Source organism: Phoca vitulina, unplaced genomic scaffold (genome assembly GCF_004348235.1).
Source record: "Phoca vitulina isolate PV1807 unplaced genomic scaffold, GSC_HSeal_1.0 scaffold9, whole genome shotgun sequence".
Taxonomy (NCBI): domain Eukaryota; kingdom Metazoa; phylum Chordata; class Mammalia; order Carnivora; family Phocidae; genus Phoca; species Phoca vitulina.
Window position 1 is genome coordinate 32,045,271 of NW_022589712.1, and position 22,936 is coordinate 32,068,206.

A 22,936-nucleotide genomic window follows, 5' to 3' on the forward strand; every position below is an offset into this window, starting at 1 on the left:
GAACATGACACTTCCTTATTGAAAATATTCCAAACAGGACACACGTGCTGACTATCCATGACTCAGGCTACCATTTGGATCACTGGCCTTTGAACTAGAGCTGTTAGAGAACAGCTCACAGAAAGCAAAATCTTCTACCATTGTTTCTTCCAGAACTTAATAATCCAAATTAAAACTAAAAAGTATAATTCTGGAAGGACACACACTAAATCAGTAAGAGTAGTTGCTTCTGCAGAGATAAGCTTAGAAAGATCCGGAAAGAGTTTTATTGTTTGTTGGTTGGTTGTTGTTATTCTATTATATACGTATTTTCCTTACTATTTACATTTTAATATTGTTTTTAAAAGTTTATCATTTGTGTAATTTACTCCTTAAAAAAACCAACCAAAAAAAATCTGAAAATACAAATGGAATAAACACATACCCCAAGTAACTATAAACTATAAGAAAGAGCAGAAAACTAAATGGATGAGCAGGTGCAACAGCCGACAGATGCAGCAAAAGCAGCGCTAGGATGGAAGTGTATACAACAAACACCCACATTAAAAAAGGACTTTCAAATAAACAACCTGATTTTACACCTCAAGGAACTAGGAAAAGAACAAATGAAACCCAAAGTTAGCAGAAGGAAGGAAACCATAAAGATTACAGCAACCATAAAATAAAGAATAGAAAAATAATTTTAAAAATTACGAAAATTAAACTTGGTTTTTTGAAAAGATAAAATTAACAAATCTTTAGTTCGACTACACCTTTCAACAGAGAAAAGCCTAGGATTAGAAGGCTTCACTGCGGACTTCTATCAAACATTTAAAGAAGAATTAATGCCAATCATTCTTAAACTCGTCCAAAACATTGAAAACACTTCCAAACTCATTTTACAAAGACAGCATTACCCTGATTCAAAGCCAGACAAAGACACCACAAGAAAAGGAAACTACAGGACAATATCCCTGATGAACATAGATGCAAAAATCTTAATGTTATAAACCACATTAATATAATACAGGATAAAAATCACATGATCGTATCTCAACAGATGCAGAAAAGCATTTAATATGATTCAATACCCTTTCATGATAAAAGTTCTTAACAAACTAGAAAGGGAGGGCTATTTTCTCAACATAATAAAGGCCATATATGGAAAGCCCACAGCTAACATCATACTCCACAATGAAAAAACTGAGTTTTTCCAGTAAGATGCTGGACCCTTTCGTATACCATAAACAATAACTAACTCAAAATGAACTAAAGACTCAAATATAAGGCCTGAAACTGTAAAAGTCTTAGAAGAAAAGAGGAGGAAAGATTTATGACATTGGTTTTAGTAATGATGTCATGAATATGATACCAAAATCACAAGCAACAGAAGCAAAAATAGACTAGTGGAACTATATCAAACTAAAAAGCTTCTGTGCACAAAGGAAACCACCAACAGAAACAACATATGGAATGGAAGAAAATATTTACAAACCATATATCTAACAAGGAATTGATTTCTAAAATACATAATGAACTCTTACAACTCTAGAAAAAAACTAATAACCCACTTAAAAATGCATTAAGGATTTGAATAGACATTTCTCTGAAGAAGACCTACAAATGACCAATAGGTATAAGAAAAGATGATCAATGTCACTAAACATCAGGAAAATGTAAATCAAAACCACAATGAGTTATCACTGCTCACCTGTTAGGATGGCTCTTATCAGAAACACAAAAGACAAGTGTTCGCAAGGGCATGGAGAAATTGCAACATTTGTATACTGATGGTGAGAATACAAAATAGTATAGCCACTGTAGAAAACAGTGTGGAGGGTCCTCAAATAATTAAAAATACAACTACCCTATGATCCAGGAATCCTACTTCCAGATGTTTATCCAAAAGAATTGAGATCAAGATCTTGAAGAGATATTAACACTCCCATGTTCAATGTATCACTATTCACAATAGCCAAGATGTAGAAACAACCTAAATATCCACTGACAGATAAATGTATTTTTTAAGTAATATATACACATAATGGAACTTGATTCAGCCTTAAAAAAGAAGGAAATTCTACAATATGCAACCATATAGATGAACCTTGAGGACATTAAATGAAATAAGCCTGTCACAGAAAGACCAATACTGCATGACTCCACTTACATGAGAGATCTAAAAGATTCAAACTCATAGAAGCAAAGAATAGAATGGTGGTTGCTAAGGTCTGTGGGGAGGAGAAAGTGGAGAGTTGCTCATCAGTGGGTATAAAATTTCATTTACGTGAGATGAATAAATTCTAGAGATCTGCTGTACAACATCGGGCCTATAGAGAACAATATTGCATTACATACTTAAAAGTCCATCAAGTGGTTAGGTCTTATGTTAAGTGTTTTTACCACAATAAAATTAAAAAGAAGAAAGAGGAGGAGAAGGGGGCAGACAGCAAATGGCGTCTGCTGTGGAGAATTTAAGAGTTCTATTGTTCATGAATGTAAACCTTGCTAACTCTCATCTTCAAAACTGCAAACATTGCCGGCCAGTTCTACTAGTCTTATTCTATCCCCACTTTCTCACCCAGTTTTCCAGGAAACCTGACTTGTAGTTCAAGCCAAATCACCTCTATCTTACCTGACAGTTCCCTGTTCTTGGGCCTGACACCTTTTTTTTCTGCTCCCACCCACACTACTCAGACAAGACAATGATCTCACCCGCTCACTAGAGTTGAGTCTGAGTCCTTTTAACCATCACAGATATGACTCATGGTGCTGTGGTATGAGTTCATGCTCAGTTTCCATGACCATTGTCACTGTCACCCAACCCAGGGAGCCTGATGGGACACTGGAGATGGGGGTCTGTACTTCCTTAACGTGATGCCTGTTTTCACGTAACTCACCTCAAGCCTACCATTCCCAGGAGGTCCTAATCCTAAGTCTTATTACATCTACTCTTAATCAGGCCTCCTGAAAGCTAACAGCCCATTTTTGCCTTGTAGACCTAGTTAGTGATGTCTACACATTAAAGGATTAAAATCTTGTCTGTGTGACTTAAAAAATACGTATTAAACCTTAGAAAGGGAACACTCTCCATGCCCAATATTTCCACTGGTGTCATTTCCAACTCTGAGTGGGATGAGCAAATCAAATAATTCCACTTCAAAAGGGGTTCAGCTCAGCCTGGCTAGCTAAATTCCCTTTTGGATACAGAATTTGATATCCAGATTATCAAGGAAAATGCGAATAAAGAAATAGAAACTGTGGGAGGTGTTAATTAACTTTCCGGGCCAAAGTAACTCAGCACTTCAATGGCAAGTCCTGAATTCGGAGCCAGTTCTGTCATAACCCCAAACTCTCGACGTTTTTGCTAAGGATCTGCCTCAGAGAGTGAGAGAAAAGCTGAAGTGACAAAGCACCTCGTGTTAGAGGGGAAGCAGTCCATCATGGGATTTTAGAGCTGGAATAAACAGTAGAAATCATTAGAGCTAATCCTCTCATTTTACAAGTAAGGAAATTGAGACCCAGACAAGGAAATGGACTTACTCAGGCCCAAACAGTTATTTTTTTAATAATTTGGAGAAAAATAAAAACAGGACACCAGTAAAATTGTGATAAACTTTGAGGGCCTTGGAGGCAAACAAGGGTCTGGCAGAAGGGGGAAGAAAGAAAGAATTGTGGGGCAGTGAAGACTATAGACCCAGGAGTTGACCCTCTGGCTCTAATCATGTTCTGATACTTCTTGGCTCTGTGTCCTTAGGTACTTAATTTCTCTTTATTAATAACTATAACATCATACGAGGGCCGAGTGTCCTAAATAGAAGTGTAACGTCCTGATTAAGATGACAATAAAACCAATAATTATAATAATAACTTAAAATCATTCAGTGTGTACAACATTTATGTTCTCGCAGTATTCCCATCAGGTAGGAAGTGACCATTTTACGACTCAAGAGAATGGGCACCAGTAGGTGAGGTAAGCTTGCCCACGGTCTCACAGCTAATAAGCAGTGGAACCAGGTTCCAGGCAGCTTACTTCCAGAACCAGACAAAGATACTAGACTTTTTGCCTTCTGGAGCATTGGTGTGTGCTGGCTCTGTTCTGCCACTCAGGCTCCTTCAGGATCCTGTCCCTGCTGGTCACGTTCTTCTTGCTAAGATTCAGAACCCAAGTCTGACAAACACCACTTTCGAGATAGTGTATGTGGACAGATTTCCATAAGATGGAAATTACATTCAAATACAAAACAAATCACAATAAACCAAAAGATGAACATGCTACAAAAAAAGGAGGAGCCAACAAGTATGAAAATAGGTCCCATGAGTGGTAAATTCCTCAGGATCTTCGGAGGACCTGGGAGAAGGCAAACGACTAATATGGAAGATCAGGAAGGAAGGTACTCATCTACAGACTGGCTAACTAGTGTCCTCGTCCTTTGTGTGCCTACAGTTGTGGAAGACTTACTCAGTTTATTAATATTAGGTATGAGGGTGTCCCATGTTTGCAAATATTCAGCCCTAAATCCATCCATGGAAAACAAAATAACTGGTGGCAGTTCAAATCTGAAAATGGAAAACAAAATATTAGTCTACTATTTTGATTGTAAAAAAAAAATAAAGACACTTTTCTGTGCTACTTACAATTCTCTAAATTAGAAAATGCTTAGAAAGTACAGTATGTCCTGGGTCATTTTTTTCTTTCTCTTTTTAAAAATTGTTATCTCCTGGGGCATCTGAGTGGCTCAGTCAGTTAAGCGGCTGCCTTTGGCTCAGGTCGTGATCCCTGGAGTCTCAGGATAGAGCCCAGCTTTGGGCTCCCTGCTCAGCGGAGAGTCTGCTTCTCTCTCTGACCCTCCCCCTTCCTGTGCTCTCACGCATGCTCTCTCTCTCAAATAAATAAATAAAATCTTTAAAAAAATTTAAAAAATAAAATAAAAATTGTTATCTCCTTTAAGAATCAGTACTTCCAGTAAGGAACCCCTAATTAGCATGTTAGTAATGTTAGTAGGTCAGTAATCCCTTACCTTCAGTCTTTATTAGCTATTGAACTCTAAGCAGTTACTCAACCTCTCATAACTCAGCCCCAACCCACTCACCTAATACTTTGGAATCACCATAATAGAACATTAGTATCATTGCCTTACCTCAAATATATTTAGCACTTTACAGTGGTGAGTATACATGGCGCTAATTAATTGCAGTTTTTCAATAGAGGTCAGCAGCATGCAAGCAGAGCATTAACAAAACATCCCCAGAAATGGAGCTGTTAACCGCAGACCTTGCACGGACTGACTTTGCTAAAGAGCCAAGAGCAACGATTCCTGAATACAAGGCTCAAACTCAAAAATCGTAAAAGTAACAATTCCTCTACCGCATTTTGGATATAATTATGATACAAAATTTAGGAACTCTATAGCTTATGAGGTTTTTTATTATTCTAAAGTTCTACCCTTTTGATTCTTTATTCTAATATCTCGCTATATTAATATTAACATCAAAAGCATTACAATCTTTTTTTTTTTTAATATCAGTATTTAAGCTAAAGTAATGGAAGGTAACTCTTAGGGTATAGCCAGAGGCTGTCTTTTCTTTGTTTAATTTTTTTTCACTTTTAAAATTTTATTTGTATATATTTTATATACACATGCCCCCACACACACATTTCACAGATGTATAGTTTGATTAATGTTTCCTAACTTCCTAACAACTCCACTGTGAACTCGATCACCCAGATCAAGAAACAGAATACCAGCACCCTAGAATCCTCCCCTCGAGCTTCTTTCCACTCAATAGCCTCTGCAAACCACACCCCACCAAGGGTGAGCAGTACCTTGACCTAAAACAACAGATTGATTATGCCTGTATCTGTATTTATATTTACACGCAAACGGAATCACACAGTATGTATTCCGTTGTGCCTGGCCTCTTTTATGGAACATTATGTTTGAGATCAATCCATACCGTTACATGTAGTTGTAGATCATCCATTCTCATGGCTGTCCTGTATTCCAGTTAATGAATAAACCACAACTTAGTTATTCTACTGTTGCCGGGCATTTAGGTAATTTCCACTTTGGAATTATTATGAACAACAGCTATAAACACCAACATTTGTTTTAAATTCCAAATACACTGCATGCAACTGAGTATGTGAAGCTCTGTGCTCAAGCAGCTTCACATCTAAATTTTTAAGCAGGGGGGATGGGGTGGCTGGGTGGTGGACATCGGGGAGGGTACGTGTTGTGGCGAGCAGTGGGTGTTACATACCTGTACCCCTGAAACAAATAATACATTACATCTTAATTTAAAAATTTTTTTTTAATTAGAAAAATAAATTTTTAAGCAAAAACACACTTTTCCAAGAAATTTGATTGGAGTAGTCCTTAAAAATATCCACTATTATTGTGGAGAAAATTCTGAATGCTAATACAAACTATTTTTTTTTTAATTTATTTATTTTAGAGAGAGAGTGAGAGAGTGCACGTGAATAGGTGGAGGGGCAGAGGGAGAAGGAGAGGGAGAATCTCAGGCAGATTCCCTGCTACGCATGGAGCCCAATGTGGTGTTCAACCCCACTACCCAAGAGATCATGACCTGAGCTGAAATCAAGAGTCTCATGCTTAAGTGACTGAGCCACCTGGGCACCCCCCATACAAACTATTAATAAGAAAAATAATTTCCATGTTTTTCAAGGTGCTTGAGTAAAGCTAGAAAAATATCAGCCTGGCCATCTAATTACACATTTGTAAAAGAAACTGTGAGGAGAGTCTGGAGGACAGGTCTATATGGTTTCCCAGAATATACAGTTATTGTAGAGTAATTCATTTAACAAATATTTGAGTCAGACATTATTGCTAAATATTGAAAATAAAGGCATGAAGGAATTACAGCCCTAATCTAGGGGATGAAATTGAGAAGTAAATGGGGGTGGTTAAAGGTTAGAATTGATTACAGGATGCTATTCAACTACATAGGGGATGTCAGATTTGATCTTTGTAAGGTGAAAACAGACGTGTGAACTTGGCCCTAAAGAACAAATAGAAATAATATGAAAAGAGAATGGGACCAATGTGTTAATCAGAAAAAAATATGCTGTGCAAAAGCCCATGTGAGAGATATGGTACATACATGCAATAACATTTATGAGTCTCAAATCGGATTAAGAACAACAACACAAGGGAACATATGGGATGATTCCATTTATATGAAATTCTAGAACAGGAATCTATGGTGATAGAAATCAGCACATGAGGTGTCTTTCTGGGGTGATGGAAACATTCTGTGTCTTGGAAATACTCTATCTCTGGGTTGCATGGGTTTCTGAATTTCCAAATCTCATTATACTGTACACATAAATGTTAGCATTTCAATATATAGATTATACCTCAAAAAAATAAAATGGAAAATTGGGATTTTTTTTACATACAATATATAGAAAACTCATCAAGAGGTTCAAGTGCTGCATTGCAGTTTGCATTGGAAATACTTATACTTCATAAATTCATTAGCATAAGGCCGTTAAAACTTTTATATTCATAAATATGCCATCAGAATAACCTTGCAGCTTAAAAACGAGGTCAAACATCTATGGGATCAAGATGCTGACTTAATTCTCACATGAAATCTTTTTTTTTTTCAAAGTTTTTTTGTTTTTGTTTTTTTGATGCCGTGATCCATGATTCATTGTATATAACACCCAGTGATCCATGCAGTACATGCCCTCCTTAATACCCCTCACCGGGCTAACCCTATCACATGAAATCTTCTGAACTTGGCATTATTATTATTATTATTATTATTATTATTATTACAACTACTACTATAATTTTATAGATGAAGCTCACAGAATTGACTACAGTTAAAGTCCCATAGGCAAAACCAGGACTCAAACTCAAGTATCCTTTTTATTCTAAATTTTTTGCTCACCCAAAAGCCACTGGACAGGGCAGCTGGATCTGAGGATTGGGGTAAACCAAAGCAGCATGGTACAAAAACAGACATTATCTACACACATTCTTTAAATAAAATAATGCTATCTAAAAATGACTCCACCAATTCTTCCTACAGCCAGATACTCCATTTTTCTCCTACCTCACCAACTTCCTTCCACTGCTTGGGCCAAAAGAATGAAGTCGGTGAAGGGCAAAAGGGGTAACTGGAGGGGAAATCCACCCTGACTGGAAGGTGATGTGGGGCATGCTTCCAGGACTGGGAAAGGTCCAGTAGCAGCCATTATAAGTGTGTGGAGGAGAGGCATGGGAGGGGTGGGGTGAGGGGTTTTACCTCATGCTTTCCTCACCCATGTACACATGATAAAGTCCTTTTCATCCACTCTTCCTTGTGAGGCCTTCCGTGGGCAAACTTCTTTCCCTTTCCTCAGTTAAGTATAAATTCAAAGTTCCAGGATATTCATAGGAAAGGGTTCTGGCTGGAGTAATTCAGATCTAAATCCTAGTCCTGACCAGAGGAACTTGAGAATGCTAGTATTTAATAATTCAACCATTTTTTTAAGTCACTGTTACAAGACATGAATGTAAAAAATTAATTAAAAATGCTTTGTAAACAATGATGTGAACAAAAGTCTGAGTTTGAAGCCACCAAGAATCCTAATCGTTGGTTAAGTGTATTGTTCTAAAATATAAAGTGGAGGAAATGCCACTCGGCTTCTCAGCTACATTCCATGTTAAAGGAGGATAAAAACTCCCCGTATTCTCACCCTTCTGGACACTGAGACTGCTGGGCTGTGCCACAGTCTTCTTTCACCCAGGAGGTTTCTCCTGAAAAAGAAGATCGAAATCTTCAGACAGCTGCACCACAGAAAAGAAAAGAAAAACAAATGTTCAATGAACATGATCTTTCCAAACTACTTTGTTCATGTTATTCCAATGACTAAATTCTTCCAGAACATGTTAAGTGCTATTCCGCATGTTGAAAAGATCAGCGTTGCCCAGAGGTTTGGACAGACTGAATACCAAGAAGCTCATCTTTACCAAGAAAAACAAAGGGGATTCTTTTAGCTGGAAAGAGACAATTAGAAAAAAAAAATGAGTTTAATAAATATAGATATACCAACTAAAGAAAAGATAAAAGAAATCATTGTGTGGGGGGGGTCAGAAGCAGTAAATGAGAATAATTGATTTCAATTGGGAAAAATTAAACATAGTAAGTTTGAAGATCTTAACTAAAAAAATTTTACTTCATGAATGTTTCTGTTTATAGAACATTCCAACTAACTAATGAAGTAGAAATGATAGAGTATAAATATCATCACTTGTATCCCTTGATAGATACAGGCAATGATCATCGATGGCTAACATTCCAGAAAAAGCAACAAGCAGACAAGATGTGCTTCTTGATGGAAGTAATACCACCATCTACAGAGTATACTTGCAAAATAAATAAATACTTTGCACCTGAATCTGAACAGTCCTCAAATTCTACCTACCAATTTTCAGGAAATACAGGAGATGACAAACTGCTTAAGATGCAATCTGCAAAACTAACTGGAAAAGTCTGCAGGACAAAGGCCCCATTTCTTCAACATGTAAATTGCAAGGGGAAAAAAAGAAAGAGAAGCTATTTTTAAAGGACTTGAAGTATTGAAGCCACTTGAAATGTATGGAATCTTTTTGGATCCTATTTCAAACAATCTTTTTTAAAAATGTTATGAGACAACAGAAAAATTAGAACACGGGATATTTGATGATATCAACAACAATTGATGTTTTTAGATATACTAATGGTATTGTAATTTTGTTAAATATTTACCTTTTTAGATACACCCTAAAAATATTTACAGATGAATGATAGTAACTCTAGGATTTGCTTAGAAATCATCTAAAATCTGGGGAGAGAAGTTGGGGTGAATAAAGAGTATATTTTGTTAAGAAAAAACAATCCAAAACTTGAAAATAAGCAAAAGGAAGATTGATCACTAAACTTCATTTTAATGTCATCCTGGGGATTATCTAAAAAGCCCACCTATGAATTATCTAATTACTTAGAAGTATATACCTTTATCTGGCTTATTCCTTACCATTCATTTTATAACACAGTAACAGTAGCAGTTAATTGGTAGAAAAATAATAGCAACATAAGTGATTCTTGTCTGATAGCAAAAAAATTGTCATGTAGATGGGCGCCTGGGTGGCTCAGTTGGTTAAGCGACTGCCTTCGGCTCAGGTCATGATCCTGGAGTCCTGGGATCGAGTCCCGCATCGGGCTCCCTGCTCAGCAGGGAGTCTGCTTCTCCCTCTGACCCTCCTCCCTCTCATGCTCTCTGTCTCTCATTCTCTCTCTCTCAAATAAATAAATAAAATCTTTAAAAAAAAAAAAAATTGTCATGTAGAAATGCAAATCCTTTCTGTCCCACCAGAATTTACACTATTTATAACTTCATTCCAACATTCTTTCAGTTGTATGTATACTTAGTCTCTTTCATTCTCTTTGAGCCAGCTGGACAGTCCAGATGATTATCTCATGAATGAGCTATTTACTTTTTGACATGTTCACATTACATTTCTATGAGAATCATGTTTTTATCTTTTTGAAAATTATACTTTGTCAAGAGGAGACAAGACTGGCCATGAGTTGATAGCTGCTGAAGCTAAGTGCTGGACATGTAGGGAAATCACCATACAATTCTCTCCTTTATATATGCTAGAAATATATCATAAAGGTTTTAAAATTCTAAATTTAAAACGTAAAAGTGACTAGCTGGTTTCTTGCACAAAAATTATTCAAATGCCTTCAAACTACGGCCTGAAGATTTAATTTGAGCAAAAATCATGTAACATCTTTAAACAAAGTATTGAATCCTTAGAGAAAACATTTACATTTATTTTGAAAAATAAACTGAAATGATAAAATTAACTCCATCAAAGTACCCATTTAACAGTGGTGGTAAATATCAACACTGCTTATAACAATTACTGTTGTTTCTTTTTTTTTTTTTAAGATTTTATTTATTTATTTGACAGAGAGAGACACAGAGAAGAGGGAACACAAGCAGGGGGAGAGTGAGAGGGAGAAGCAGGCCTCCCACTGAGCAAAGAGCTTGACGCGGGTCTCGATCCCAGGACCCCGGGATCATCACCCAAGCCGAATGGCAGACGCGTAACGACTGAGCCACCCAGGCGCCCCGCTTCTGTTATTGTGTGTATTGGGAGGGGGCAGAAGCAGCCAATGAGAATAATTGATTTCAATTGGGAAAAATTAAACATAGTAAGTTTGAAGATCTTAATGACTGAGCCACCCAGGCACCACAACAATTACTGTTGTTTCTATTAAATTTCTCTTTCATCATGTTTTAACTTTAGGATCTGCCATCTGGTATCTCAAACCACAGACATTTCTAGCATAGTCATTGGATTGGAGAAGACCTTGCCTTATCGATGAATATGGAAATTTAATCTTTCTCTTCTTTTCTATAGTATCTATGCTATGAGCTCCCTCTCTCTATAATGCACGAGCCACATTTCTTCCCACAGTAAACATGTTGTCTCTGACTTGTTTTAATTTATGCAGCCTGGGTCAGCCAGCTCTGGGGTCACTGAACACAGAGAGGCGAATGGGTCAACCTCCTCTGCTTACCTTGGCAAACACTCTTGTAGTCAGCACAGCAGTCTTTCCTCTGCAGACAGTCATCCGAACAAGAGCAAAGGCTGGACTCTAGTCTGGTCTCCCCACAACGAAATCTATTGCATGTCCATATTCGAGCTGTAAAATCACACAATTCAGTTCCCAGCATTTAACGTATACCCAAGTATCCAACAGCAAATGTAAATTCCAGACGTTTATCCCTGTATTATTGTAAGGGCCAACTCTTGGCTTCTGGGCATTAATAAATGAAAATACATCATACAAACAAGGCACAACCCATCACTTTTCTTCAGTTGGCATGAGTGGCAGAAAGAAATGCAGTTTTGTAAGTTGCAGCTCTGGTCTACCTGGCAGGTACACCTCTGACTTTGGAGAAACTCTGAACACTGACTCTATTCCCACCCAAAATTAGGAGCTCCCAACGGAGATGAACCACTAGTGATGGTGGCCACCCAAGAGCACTTTCATTTAAGGACAGGCAGGAAGGAAGAGGCCGTGAGAGCAGAATTAACAGGAACACGGTCAGGTCTGTAAGAATGCAGGCAGGCCAGGGCACCTCCCAGCTGAGGGTACGGAGTGCTAGGTGAGCCTCCGCTGAGCCTCTGCAGCTCTCCCAGGCTACGTGCTCAGTATGAGATCAGTGTAAATAAACATGAGTGCTAAAACAGTACGAGGGTATCCCATCACTGTTTCCTAGTGCCATCTGCTAGGAATCAGTGTCTAAAATCAACATCAGCTCTGTGCTTAGACAAATGCGGTCGACAGGTGACTGCTGCGTGCTTCTGTTGTGCATAGAGTTCTTCATTGTCCATTACTTATCACTTACTTAGGAAAGATTTGGGGAGATTAAGTAAAGGGAATACAGATCTTATCTACACTAAGTTATCCCCTCCCCCCTGCCCTTTTCAGAAAATATAATGTAAGAAGCTCTACTATTCTAATCTTTACTCTTTGAACTGCTAGCCACCCCCGTACCTACATGCCTTCACTGATGTCTTAAAAGATTAAACATTGAGAACTGTCTCTTCTACCCAGAGAACAGTGTTTCTCAAGTTGTGTTCTGTGGAGCACTGGCATCAGAATCACCAAGAATCACCAGCTTTCCAAGTAAGTCTTATGCACCCTGAAATCTGAGAACCACTGCAAAGGAAACTGAACAAGATGATTAACTTGAGCCGTAGTGAAACTGCATTGTGACGTTCGTATTCCCAGCAACATAGACAGCATTTCATCTACTGGACACCATTATTCCTCAACCTCAATCAAATCAAGTGTGGACTCTGTGTTTAGTACTGCAAAAGGGGAAACGATAATCCTGTACACAAGGTGTTATGGGTTGAATAGTGTCCCCCTAAAATGTTGGAGTGTTAGCCCCCAACGCCATGAATGTGACTTTGCTTAGAAAGAGATCTTTGTAGATACTCAAGTTCAAATGAGGTCATTAGAGTGGTCCCTATCCAGTGCAACAGATATTCCTATAAAAAGGGGAAATTTGGACATGTACATACACACAGACACACACACACAAACACAGGGAAGACTATGAAGACAACAAGAGAACTCTCCGTGAAGACAAAGGCAGAGTTTGGGGTTATGCTGCCAAAAGCCAACGACAGCCAATGACTTGTAACCCACCAGAAGCTAGGAGAAGGGCAAGGAATGGATCTCCCTCACAGCCCTTAGAAAGAATCAACCCTGATGAAACCTGCATCTTGGATTTCTAGCTTCTAGAACTGAGGAAATGAATTTCTATTGTTTAAGCCCTCCAGTTTCTGAGTTATGGCAGCCCTAACAAACCAATACACAAGGTGTATGGTGAGCATTTGGACATGCATTAATGACAGCACAACCAACATGCTATAATGAACTTATCCTCAGAATCCATACTTGATTCCACACAAGTGTCTTCAAAATCCCAGCAGCAGTCGCCTCTGTGTTTGCATTCCATATCACACCGACAACTCTCCAGTCCTCTGAATGAAGAATCAAAGCATTTCTTCCTGCAACTGCCTGTAGGAGTGGAGGAAATAAGGAAACCAATGCTTAGAAGTTATCTGAGGGCCAACTGGGTGGCTCAGTCAGTCCGACTCTTAATTTCGGCTCAGGTCATGATCTCAGGGTCATGAGATTGAGCCCATGTCAGGCTCTGTGCTCAGCAGGGAGTCTGCTTGAGATTCTCTCCCTCTCCCTCTGCCCCTCCTTCCCATGCTCTCTCTCTTTCAAATAAATAAAATCTTTAAAAAAAAAAAAGAAGAAGTTATCTGATGTCTCTGAGCTAGATGGTAGAAGCACACAGAAGAGGTACCTAGCACAGACTAGGTCAGACAAACAGATATTTTTTATTGTGCTCTATGAGTCATCAATGCACAATGATAAACAGTAAGTGATTTTTCCCCAGGACTCCAGAGGGGTCCCAGACTCAGAAACACCAGGCACCATTAGGTGAAGGTAGGAGGGACAGGCAGAGGCTAAATAAAGTGAAACTGGTTTAAAGTCTGAAGATGGAGCAGCAAGATCCACCTCACCTCCCACTCGATAGAAGGCTCATAATCTGGAAGAATTTAGGAAAAGTAGCTTTCATCACAGAGGCAGACATAAAGGTTAGCTATGATGAGAAAAGATGAACAAGCCGTATTCACAAATGTGAACAAATGGTTACCAGACATTTGAGAATAGCAAGATAAAATCCAACATAAAAACGAAGACCAAAACAAATAAGAAAAGAAAAGAGGAAAAGAAAAACTTGATTGAAAAGGAAACAATGAAAGAAACAGAAGAGTTAAACACAAACACACACAGGCACAGCTAACAGTGAGAGCTTCAGAAAAGACGATATTGTATCCATGAAATAAGAAAGAAAGCTATAATTTCAAAAAGAGAAATAATGTTCAGGGTTCTCTTAGAAATAAAAACATGAAAGCAGTAATGAAAAATTCAGTAGAGGGATGTGGTAGGCAGAATGATGGTTTCAGAGAAGATTTCACACCCTAATCCCCAAGATTGAACATGCTATGCTGTTTTACAAGGCAAAGAGATATTGCAGATATAATCAAGGCTACTACATAGTTAACCTTTTAAAAGGAAGGTAGTACCTAAAAGTGAAAAACAGAGAAAGTAGAGATGATATTATTAAAGAAATGATATTATAAAATTTCCCAGAACTGAAAAGTATTAATTATTACATCAACATTTCCCAGGGCAAAACTCACATGAAGGGGTCAGCACAACAGGGACAAAGAGATCTTGAAAGTTCCCAGAGAAAGATCATGAGCAAGCTATCAAAGATCACAAGTCAGAATGGTATCAAATTTCTTAAAAGCAACACTGAAAGCCAGAAGACAGGAAAGCAATGTCTTCATATTTCTAGAGGAAAATTATGTTCATCTCAGAATTCAATATCTAGCCAAACTGTCAAGTGTTAGGTTAGGATGATGAAAATATCTTTAGATAGATAAGAACTCAAGTTGTATCTTTTATGTATCCTATTTTAAGAAGCTACTAAAGGATGTTCTTTAGCAAAATGAGGAAGTGAAACAAAGAGATCCAAAAAATAATGAGATCCAACACAATGGAGGGTCTAGGGGAACACCAAACAAACCAAGAGAGAAACCAACACAGATTGGAGCAGCAGGGCAGAGAAACAAAAGTTAAAATAAAAGATACCACTCTATACCTAAGTTTACATTGCCAAAAATGAGAGAGCCAGATAATGCCAAGGGTTGGTGAGGGTGCATGGTAAAGACAGAGTAAGCTGTGGCAGCCATTCCAGAAAGCTATCTGGGGCTACTCACCCAAGTTAAAATACAGACCCTAAGACCAAGGAATCCTATTCCTGGGTAGATGATGAAGCAATCTCACGCAGGTCCATAAGGGAACCTGCGGGATTTATGTAATGTAAAGGAACTAAAGTCAACCTGGGTATCCAGCACCAGGGGAGGGCATAGGTCAAATAGTATATTGCTATACATGCTAAAGAGTACTATGTAGCAGGTAGAGAGATGCCTAAGAATAGATGGATGCATAACAATTTAGGATTTTTTTTTTTAGATATTTTTTTAATTTATTTATTTGACAGAGAGAGACAGCGAGAGAGGGAACACAAGCAGGAGGAGTGGGAGAGGGAGAAGCAGGCTTCACGCCAAGCAGGGAGCCCAATGCGGGGCTCGATCCCAAAACCCTGGGATCATGACCTGAGCGGAAGGCAGACGCGTAACGACTGAGCCACCCAGGTGCCCCAATTTAGATGGATCTTAAGAAACGTTCAGTGAAAAAGTAACCCAAAAAGGTTTATATACCATTTATATAAAAGGCCTTTACATTTTTATATTCACTCTCCTACTTTGAAACATTTTCTGCACATGGCTTCCAGGACACAGCAATCACCTGGCTTTCCTCCCACATCCCTGGCCAATTCTTCCTAGACTTCATCTGTGGTTTTTTTTACCCCCCTCATCTTCCCAATTTTTTAAGGTTAGTGTGTTCCAGTCACATTGCCTTAAATCCACATATGAAGCTGATAACTGCCACATTGCATGTCCATCTAGGACCTCCCTTCAAAAGCCAGCTTCATATATTCAACTACCTTCTGGCTTTTCCACTTGGACACGTAGTAGATATTTCAAACTTAACATGTCCAAAAACGAGTTCCTGATTATTCTCCCCAAACCAGCTTCTTCAACAGTGTTCCCCATCTCTGTTGTGGAAATTCTGTATTTCCAGATGTTCATACCAAAAATCTTGAAGTCATTCGTGACTTCTCTCTTTCTCCATACCCACTTTGTGGATAAAATCTATCTATCACATCCAAAGATATCCAGGATCCAAACACTTCTCACCAGTTACAATGTTACCACCCTAGTTCAAGACATAGAGCTTGTGTGGATTATTGCAATAATTTCCTAATTGATGTCTCCACATCTCCTGGTTTCACCCTGCCATTTTTTCATAAGACAGCAGCCTAAGTGAGTGTGTGGAAAAGCAAACCAGTGCATGTCTCTTCTCTGCTCAAGACTCCAATCACTTCCCATCACTCTCAGAATGAAAGCCCACGGCCAGATTTGACTTAACAATCTCACTGATGTGGCTTCTCTTCTGTCCTTTGGCTGATCTCATTTTATGACTACCCTCCCTCTTGTCCTCTTAGTTCCAACTCACCAACCTTGTTATTTATTTTTTTTTTTTCAACCTTGTTATTCTTTAAATGAAGTTGCCAGGCATGTTCCTGCCTTAGGCCTTTGCCCTTGCTCTTTCCTCTCGCCTGGAATGTTCATCCCCCAAATATCCCTATTTCTCCCTCACTCTAGCTCTTTACAAAAGTCATTTCACATACATCTCCCATCCCACCCTAACTCCATATTTTATAATCCCCTTTTCAGTTTTACTTATCCCTTAGCACTTTCCTTATCATATTATATGTATTTGGCTTATTTATATTTTTAGTGTCTGTCTTTTATGCTAGACTATAAACTCCTGAAGGATGTGTCTATTTTCTTCACCACTGTATTCCCAGTAATTAGAATAATACCTAGCATACAGTCAGTGCCCAATTGTTGAAGAATAAGTAAAAAGTATGTGCGCATAAAAGAATAAATTTTTAAGAACCCATTAAAAACTCAAACCGGAAAAATTGCTTAAAAACTCACACTAGAAAAAAACGTACTGTGCCTATGAAAAGTGGGTTGATTGGAGTGGAGAATGGTGAAAATGGTCCAGGATTGGGGATTAGGAATCAGCTATGGAAGAATGAGGGGATGAATATTTTAAGGATGCTAGCAAAGGAGGGGCTGGAGTTAAGTACCAATGCCCTGGGTGGGAAGGGGTGATGCCACATGAGGGCTGATAGACTGAGATAAAAGGAGAAGAATAAGGAACAATGACACTGGGAAGCCAGCCAATAGGTGTACTAAAGTAAGGAAGGGAGAGAAAGAGCCAAAATAATCAGAGATTTTGTTCAGAGATTAGTATATGCCTCTTGCAATTAATTTACGTGATTTGAGGATAAGAGAACTAAGAAGTGGTGCATACCTGTGCAAACTAACATCAGAACAATACTACCAAAGTGGACCACCTACATCTGTTAGGTCTAGGACTGGTACTGTAGTTCAGAAACGCAACAGCCAAGTGACCCCAAAAAAGACAGTAATTTTCCAGGTAAGGTCCACGTTTCCAGTTCCACCGTGTTCCCATGTTAGGCTAGGGGTACTGAGTGTCTGTTAATTCTTAAGTGAGAACATAACTGGAAAATTGTCTGTTAATCTCACCAAGAGTCTCCCTAACAAAGAAGCAGTAAGACCTTCCCCAAGGGAGTCAAACTAGAAGTTAATCAGCCAAATTAAAAAGGAGAATGAATTACCTAACATTTACTTCCCCTTCATAAAAGTACCAACACAATACATAACAAGATTTAGAAAATGCTTTTCATATAGTCACTTGTAAGTGGTTTATGTACTGTTCATACTGATCTGATATGGCAAAAGAGACGTGTTTTGATATTTTGGGGATTCTATCTCCTATTTTTTCTTTGCTTCTTTTTTTTTTAGATTTGTTTTTATTTATTAATTTGATAGAAGGGGAGTGGGAGGGAGAACACAGAGGGAGAGGGAGAGGGAGAAGCAGACTCCCCACTGAGCAGGGAGCCCGACGTGGGGCTCGATCCCAGGACCCTGGGATCATGACCTGAGCCAAAGGCAGAGGCTTAACCAACTGAGCCACCCAGGTGCCCCTTTCTTTGCTTCTTATGAGGAAAAATAAATAAATAAATGTGAAGCTTTTACTCTGCACTACATTTAAGAATGTGGCATCGCCTCGCCAAGAAATAGTGAGACTTCAGGGAGAATGCAGTACTAACATGGCAGGAGGTCCTGGGAGGAAAGCAACCAAGACTTTTGAGACCAAGTTTATTGACAAGCAGATAGGAATGAGTAGAGCAGGTGCTGGGACAGGAGTCTTTAATCCAGTTATCAAAGTCCTCTATGAAGGTGAGGTCAAATAAGAACATAGAGGAATGACGTGAATCTCAAGGGAGCAGGGGTGAGGGCAAAAGGGTAAAGTCCAGAAATGACAGTGGATAATGCTAACCACAGATGTGGGCTCCTAGTAAGTGCGGTGTGGGAGACGGAGAAGCCTAGGAGGAGAGTACTCCATGCAGGAGAGAGGGAGCTCCAGAGAAGAGACAAGTTTCAAGGGGTGAAGGTGAGGAGAAAGGAGAAATAAGGAACTGTTGAGAAAACACTGAGGGATATACCTTGCTGTTCTTGTCGCCTGAGTCCAAGCCCCAGCCCCAATCCAAGTGACACAATCACCAACAAAGCAAGAAGAACCTATTACGAAAAAAGGAAAAGTGACCTTTACAATTTTAAAAAAATGTAAAAAGGTACAAAGATACCTCCCTCCCTCTCTCAGTGAATATTAAAGGCACAGAGCACACCAGGTCCAACAATGATAGAGGCATGTATTTTTTTTTAATGCCTGAAAATAAGAAAGCTTTGGGAAGAAATTTAGAATACTACTTATTGCAGATCTTCAAATTCAAATACATCGGTCCTGGTTAGCTTAACCCCAGATGGAGTTAAAGTATGAATGAAACCATGGGAGCCATTTACCTTTGCCCATTTCTCATTCTTAACTAGATTCCTGTTTGGAGATCATTTATCTAAAAGCATTCCTCAACTGTGAAATCTTTAACTACCTCACTCCTAGGGAGCAGAGGTCTCTCCCTTTCCCCACCCAGCTCTGTCCTATGGAGGCGAATGAGGAATATCTAACACATGGAAAAATATAGTGTCCAAATAATTAACTGGCAAATGATCCACTTTGATCTACAGCTCAGACCGATGATGTGAAAGCTCTGTGACTTAAGATTGTGTGTGTCATTCATTATCATTACTGCTGACCAGGCTCTTTAATATAGTGGACTTTATGTGATACCTGGAATTAAACTGTGATACAGTTAAATTCTTCCCACTGACCTTTCCCCCTCTCCAGTAGGTCCAATTATAAGTATGACGGATAACAGACATTGAATAATACGTAGCCATAAAATATGAATGCAACAGATAACAAATTGCTTAGGAATGTATTTTACAACACCAATAACCTTTGTTCTGACTTTAAAAAAAAAATCACTTTTATTAAAAAAAAAACACAACATCAAAATTGCTTAGGTAATAAAGATCTACGTAGCCATCGATTGTCTTTGTTTTCACTCTGAAAATCAACTGGAAAATTAACCTATCTAACTTTTACCATAGAAGTGGATTCAACTATTGGGAAAATACGTTAAAATACTGTAAGAACAACTTTTTATGAAGTCTGAAAGTTAGCCCAAGTTTCACTGACCTTCCAGCAGGTATGCATTCAGTGGAGAGAATACAGGGGGAAAAGTGAACATAAACAGTTATTAAGTAGCATCACTAAGCACTTAGTCCCTCGTTATGATGCTCAAAAGCCACAGGTGACCAAGACTAGGAGCACAAAGTGGAGAAACACGGGGAAATAGTCCGATGGTAAACCTCATGCATCATGGATTTACATATTGGCCTATTTTGGTTTTCCATCTTATTTTTGGTCCTTTTGCCATTCAAATTTGATGGGAAAATAAACAGCATCTAGCTGTCCTTTGGATGCTCTCGAATTTTTCTCCTGCTAAATCTTAGTGTCTGTTTCTTCATGGCTGTACTTTTTCCATATATTTTTTACTTCTTCCCTACATTGTTTTGTAAGTTCCTCAAGAAGAAGGTTCATTTTTAATCTCATATAATCATTTCCTCTAAACACATAGTAATTCTGAATAAGCTTCTTTTTTTTCCTTTAAAGATTTTATTTATTTATTTGTCAGAGAGAGAGCAGGAGCACAAGCAGGGGGAGCAGCAGAGGGAGAAGCAGGCTCCCCACTGAGCAAGGAGCCCAATGCGGGACTCAATCCCAGGACACTGGGATCATGACCTGAGCTGAAGGCAGACGCTTAACGACTGAGCCACCCAGGTGTCCCCTGAATAAGCTTCTTGATATTGAGGTGCCTATGTATCTTAAACTATTTATGCTATTGACAAAGTGGAGAGGGGAGAGCTCTGGACTCCAAAAACCTCTGAGAATCCAATATTTGGCTTCAGATGGCTGAATAAAGAGTGCTAGAAACACAGTCGATACATGTAAAGTTTTTTACATGAAACTTTTTTTAAAATTTGGAAACAGGGTACTTTTGAAACTATGATTTTGAAAGATTGAGCTTCTATTATACATACTGGTAAACCATTAGAAGGATAAGGAAGGAAAATAAATGATGTACAAAATTTTGCTTCCAAGAGGTTTATAATTTCTTGAATTTATAAGATGGAATAAATATAATAAATGGCATAGAAGCTAACACTCCAAAGTTCCCAGAAGGATAATGAATAAATAGAATATCTTGACAGTTTACTTTGTTATAGTTACTGGGCTCAATGCTTACATACATTGTTTCATTTACTTCTAGAAACAATGCTTGAGTGACAGAATGGTGGTGACATTAACCAAAGTAGGGAATTAAGGAGAAAATTGCAGCATGTTAAGTGTGAGAAATTAATCAGTTGGTTTTGCCTTGAGATACTGGATGAGGAGCCAGCAAGAAGGCATTTGAAATTGTGTGACAGAAACTCAGCAAGAAGTCGGACCTACTGGCTTGCTTGAAATTTTTTTTTTTTTTTAAGATTTTATTTATTTATTTGACAGAGAGACACAGTGAGAGAGGCAACACAAGCAGGGGGAGTGGGAGAGGGAGAAGCAGGCTTCCCGCGGAGCAGGGAGCCCAATGTGGGGCTCGATCCCAGGACCCTGGGATCATGACCTGAGCTGAAGGCAGACACTTAACGACTGAGTCACCCAGGCGCCCCTTGCTTGAAATTCTTGGTTGAGAATGTGACTTTTATTTTATTTTATTTTTTTTTTAAAGATTTTATTTATTTATTTGAGAGAGAGAATGAGAGAGAGAGAGCACATGAGAGGGGGGAGGGTCAGAGGGAGAAGCAGACTCCCTGCTGAGCAGGGAGTCCATTGTGGGACTCGATCCTGGGACTCCAGGATCATGACCTGAGCCAAAGGCAGTCGCTTAACCAACTGAGCCACCCAGGCGCCCAAGAATGTGACTTTTAAAATCATGAAAAGATGAGATCGCCTACAGAAAAGATCTTTAAAAACAGGGTTCGGTGGAACACTATGTGCAATGTGCAATGAGAAGAAAGATAAATCAGCCAAGGATGCAGATAAAGAGAAACGTCATAAAAATGGGGGCTATCAATGCCATCATGGAAGCAATAGGAGAGAATAATTCAAGATGAGAAAATAATAATAATAATAATAATAATAATAATAATAATATGCGGTAGTATTATTGTTATGGAGATGCAGCAGGACAAGGACAGAGAAGGACTGACTTTCAGGGAGATGACTTCAGGACAGTAAAAACAAGCAGAACAGAGAATGGTTGGATGGTGAGAAAACCAAGGTAGTGGATGGGCCTCTCTTTTCCCCAAAAGTTTGAGTAATAAAATCAAGAAAAGTTTTTTTTTTTTCTTTCCTTTTTATTCTTTTCAACAGGGAAGATCTTATCATATAAAAAAAGCAAAGAGGAACTAGACAAAAGAGACCATCGTTAGGAGTAAAGTGAACTAAGATAAAAGCAATAGTCCAACAAAGAATATAAGATACGGTGATTTTAATTGCTCACTCTCTGGTCTTAAAGATATTTACGCAGTATAAAATGGTGACTTGGGGGGTGATTATAATCATGCTAGAATCAATGCTGCAAAGTGTTTCACCACAGATCCCCACTTTTTAGGTTGATCAAATACTAATTTGTAGTTACATTTCTTAGGCAAAATATGATTAAAAAACATTAACTTGGCATTGCAGTTGTCAGAAGGGATAAAACTGAATACAACCACTTAAAAACTTTACACTTAAATAACAACACAAATATAAATGGGGATTTATATGCTTAACATTGTCATAAAGCTACAAAGACTAAAATTAAAAATTGTACTTACAATACAAATTATTTTATATTTCTTAACACTGTTCCTCTTAGCAGGTTCTTCCATTGATAAAGCCAGCGTAGACTCCATTAGCTGTGTAAACCTGTTTTACTGCAAGACAGTAATACTCCTTCTTTTTTCGAGTCCAGCAAAGAGAAACTGAATGAGTTACATGGCTGTGACTAACTTTTAAGTGTTTGGGAAGATTATAGCTCTTTAGTGATTGGACAATAAAAAGAGAGGGAGAAATGTAAATAGTGTCGAGAGATCAAAGTCCTTTTCTGGGACATCGTAGACAAATAGTAAATACTAATCAAAACCTATGTGACAAGAATAACACAATAATCAAA

General features: G+C 38.4%; 1 protein-coding gene across 1 annotated transcript in view; it reads right to left on the bottom strand.

Annotated features, from left to right (window-relative positions):
- The window catches only part of ENPP3 (ectonucleotide pyrophosphatase/phosphodiesterase 3), a 69,870-nt gene extending 47,194 nt beyond the window's left edge, over positions 1-22,676 (bottom strand). Inside the window, exons 1-6 of the mRNA XM_032408316.1 lie at positions 22,599-22,676; positions 18,821-18,896; positions 13,465-13,587; positions 11,569-11,694; positions 8,693-8,753; positions 4,442-4,539 (exon numbers count right to left, since the gene is read on the bottom strand). Of these exons, the coding sequence (XP_032264207.1) occupies positions 4,442-4,539; positions 8,693-8,753; positions 11,569-11,694; positions 13,465-13,587; positions 18,821-18,896; positions 22,599-22,676 (562 nt within the window). The remainder of the gene's footprint in view (positions 1-4,441; positions 4,540-8,692; positions 8,754-11,568; positions 11,695-13,464; positions 13,588-18,820; positions 18,897-22,598) is intronic.
- Between the last annotated feature and the right edge of the window lie 260 nt (positions 22,677-22,936).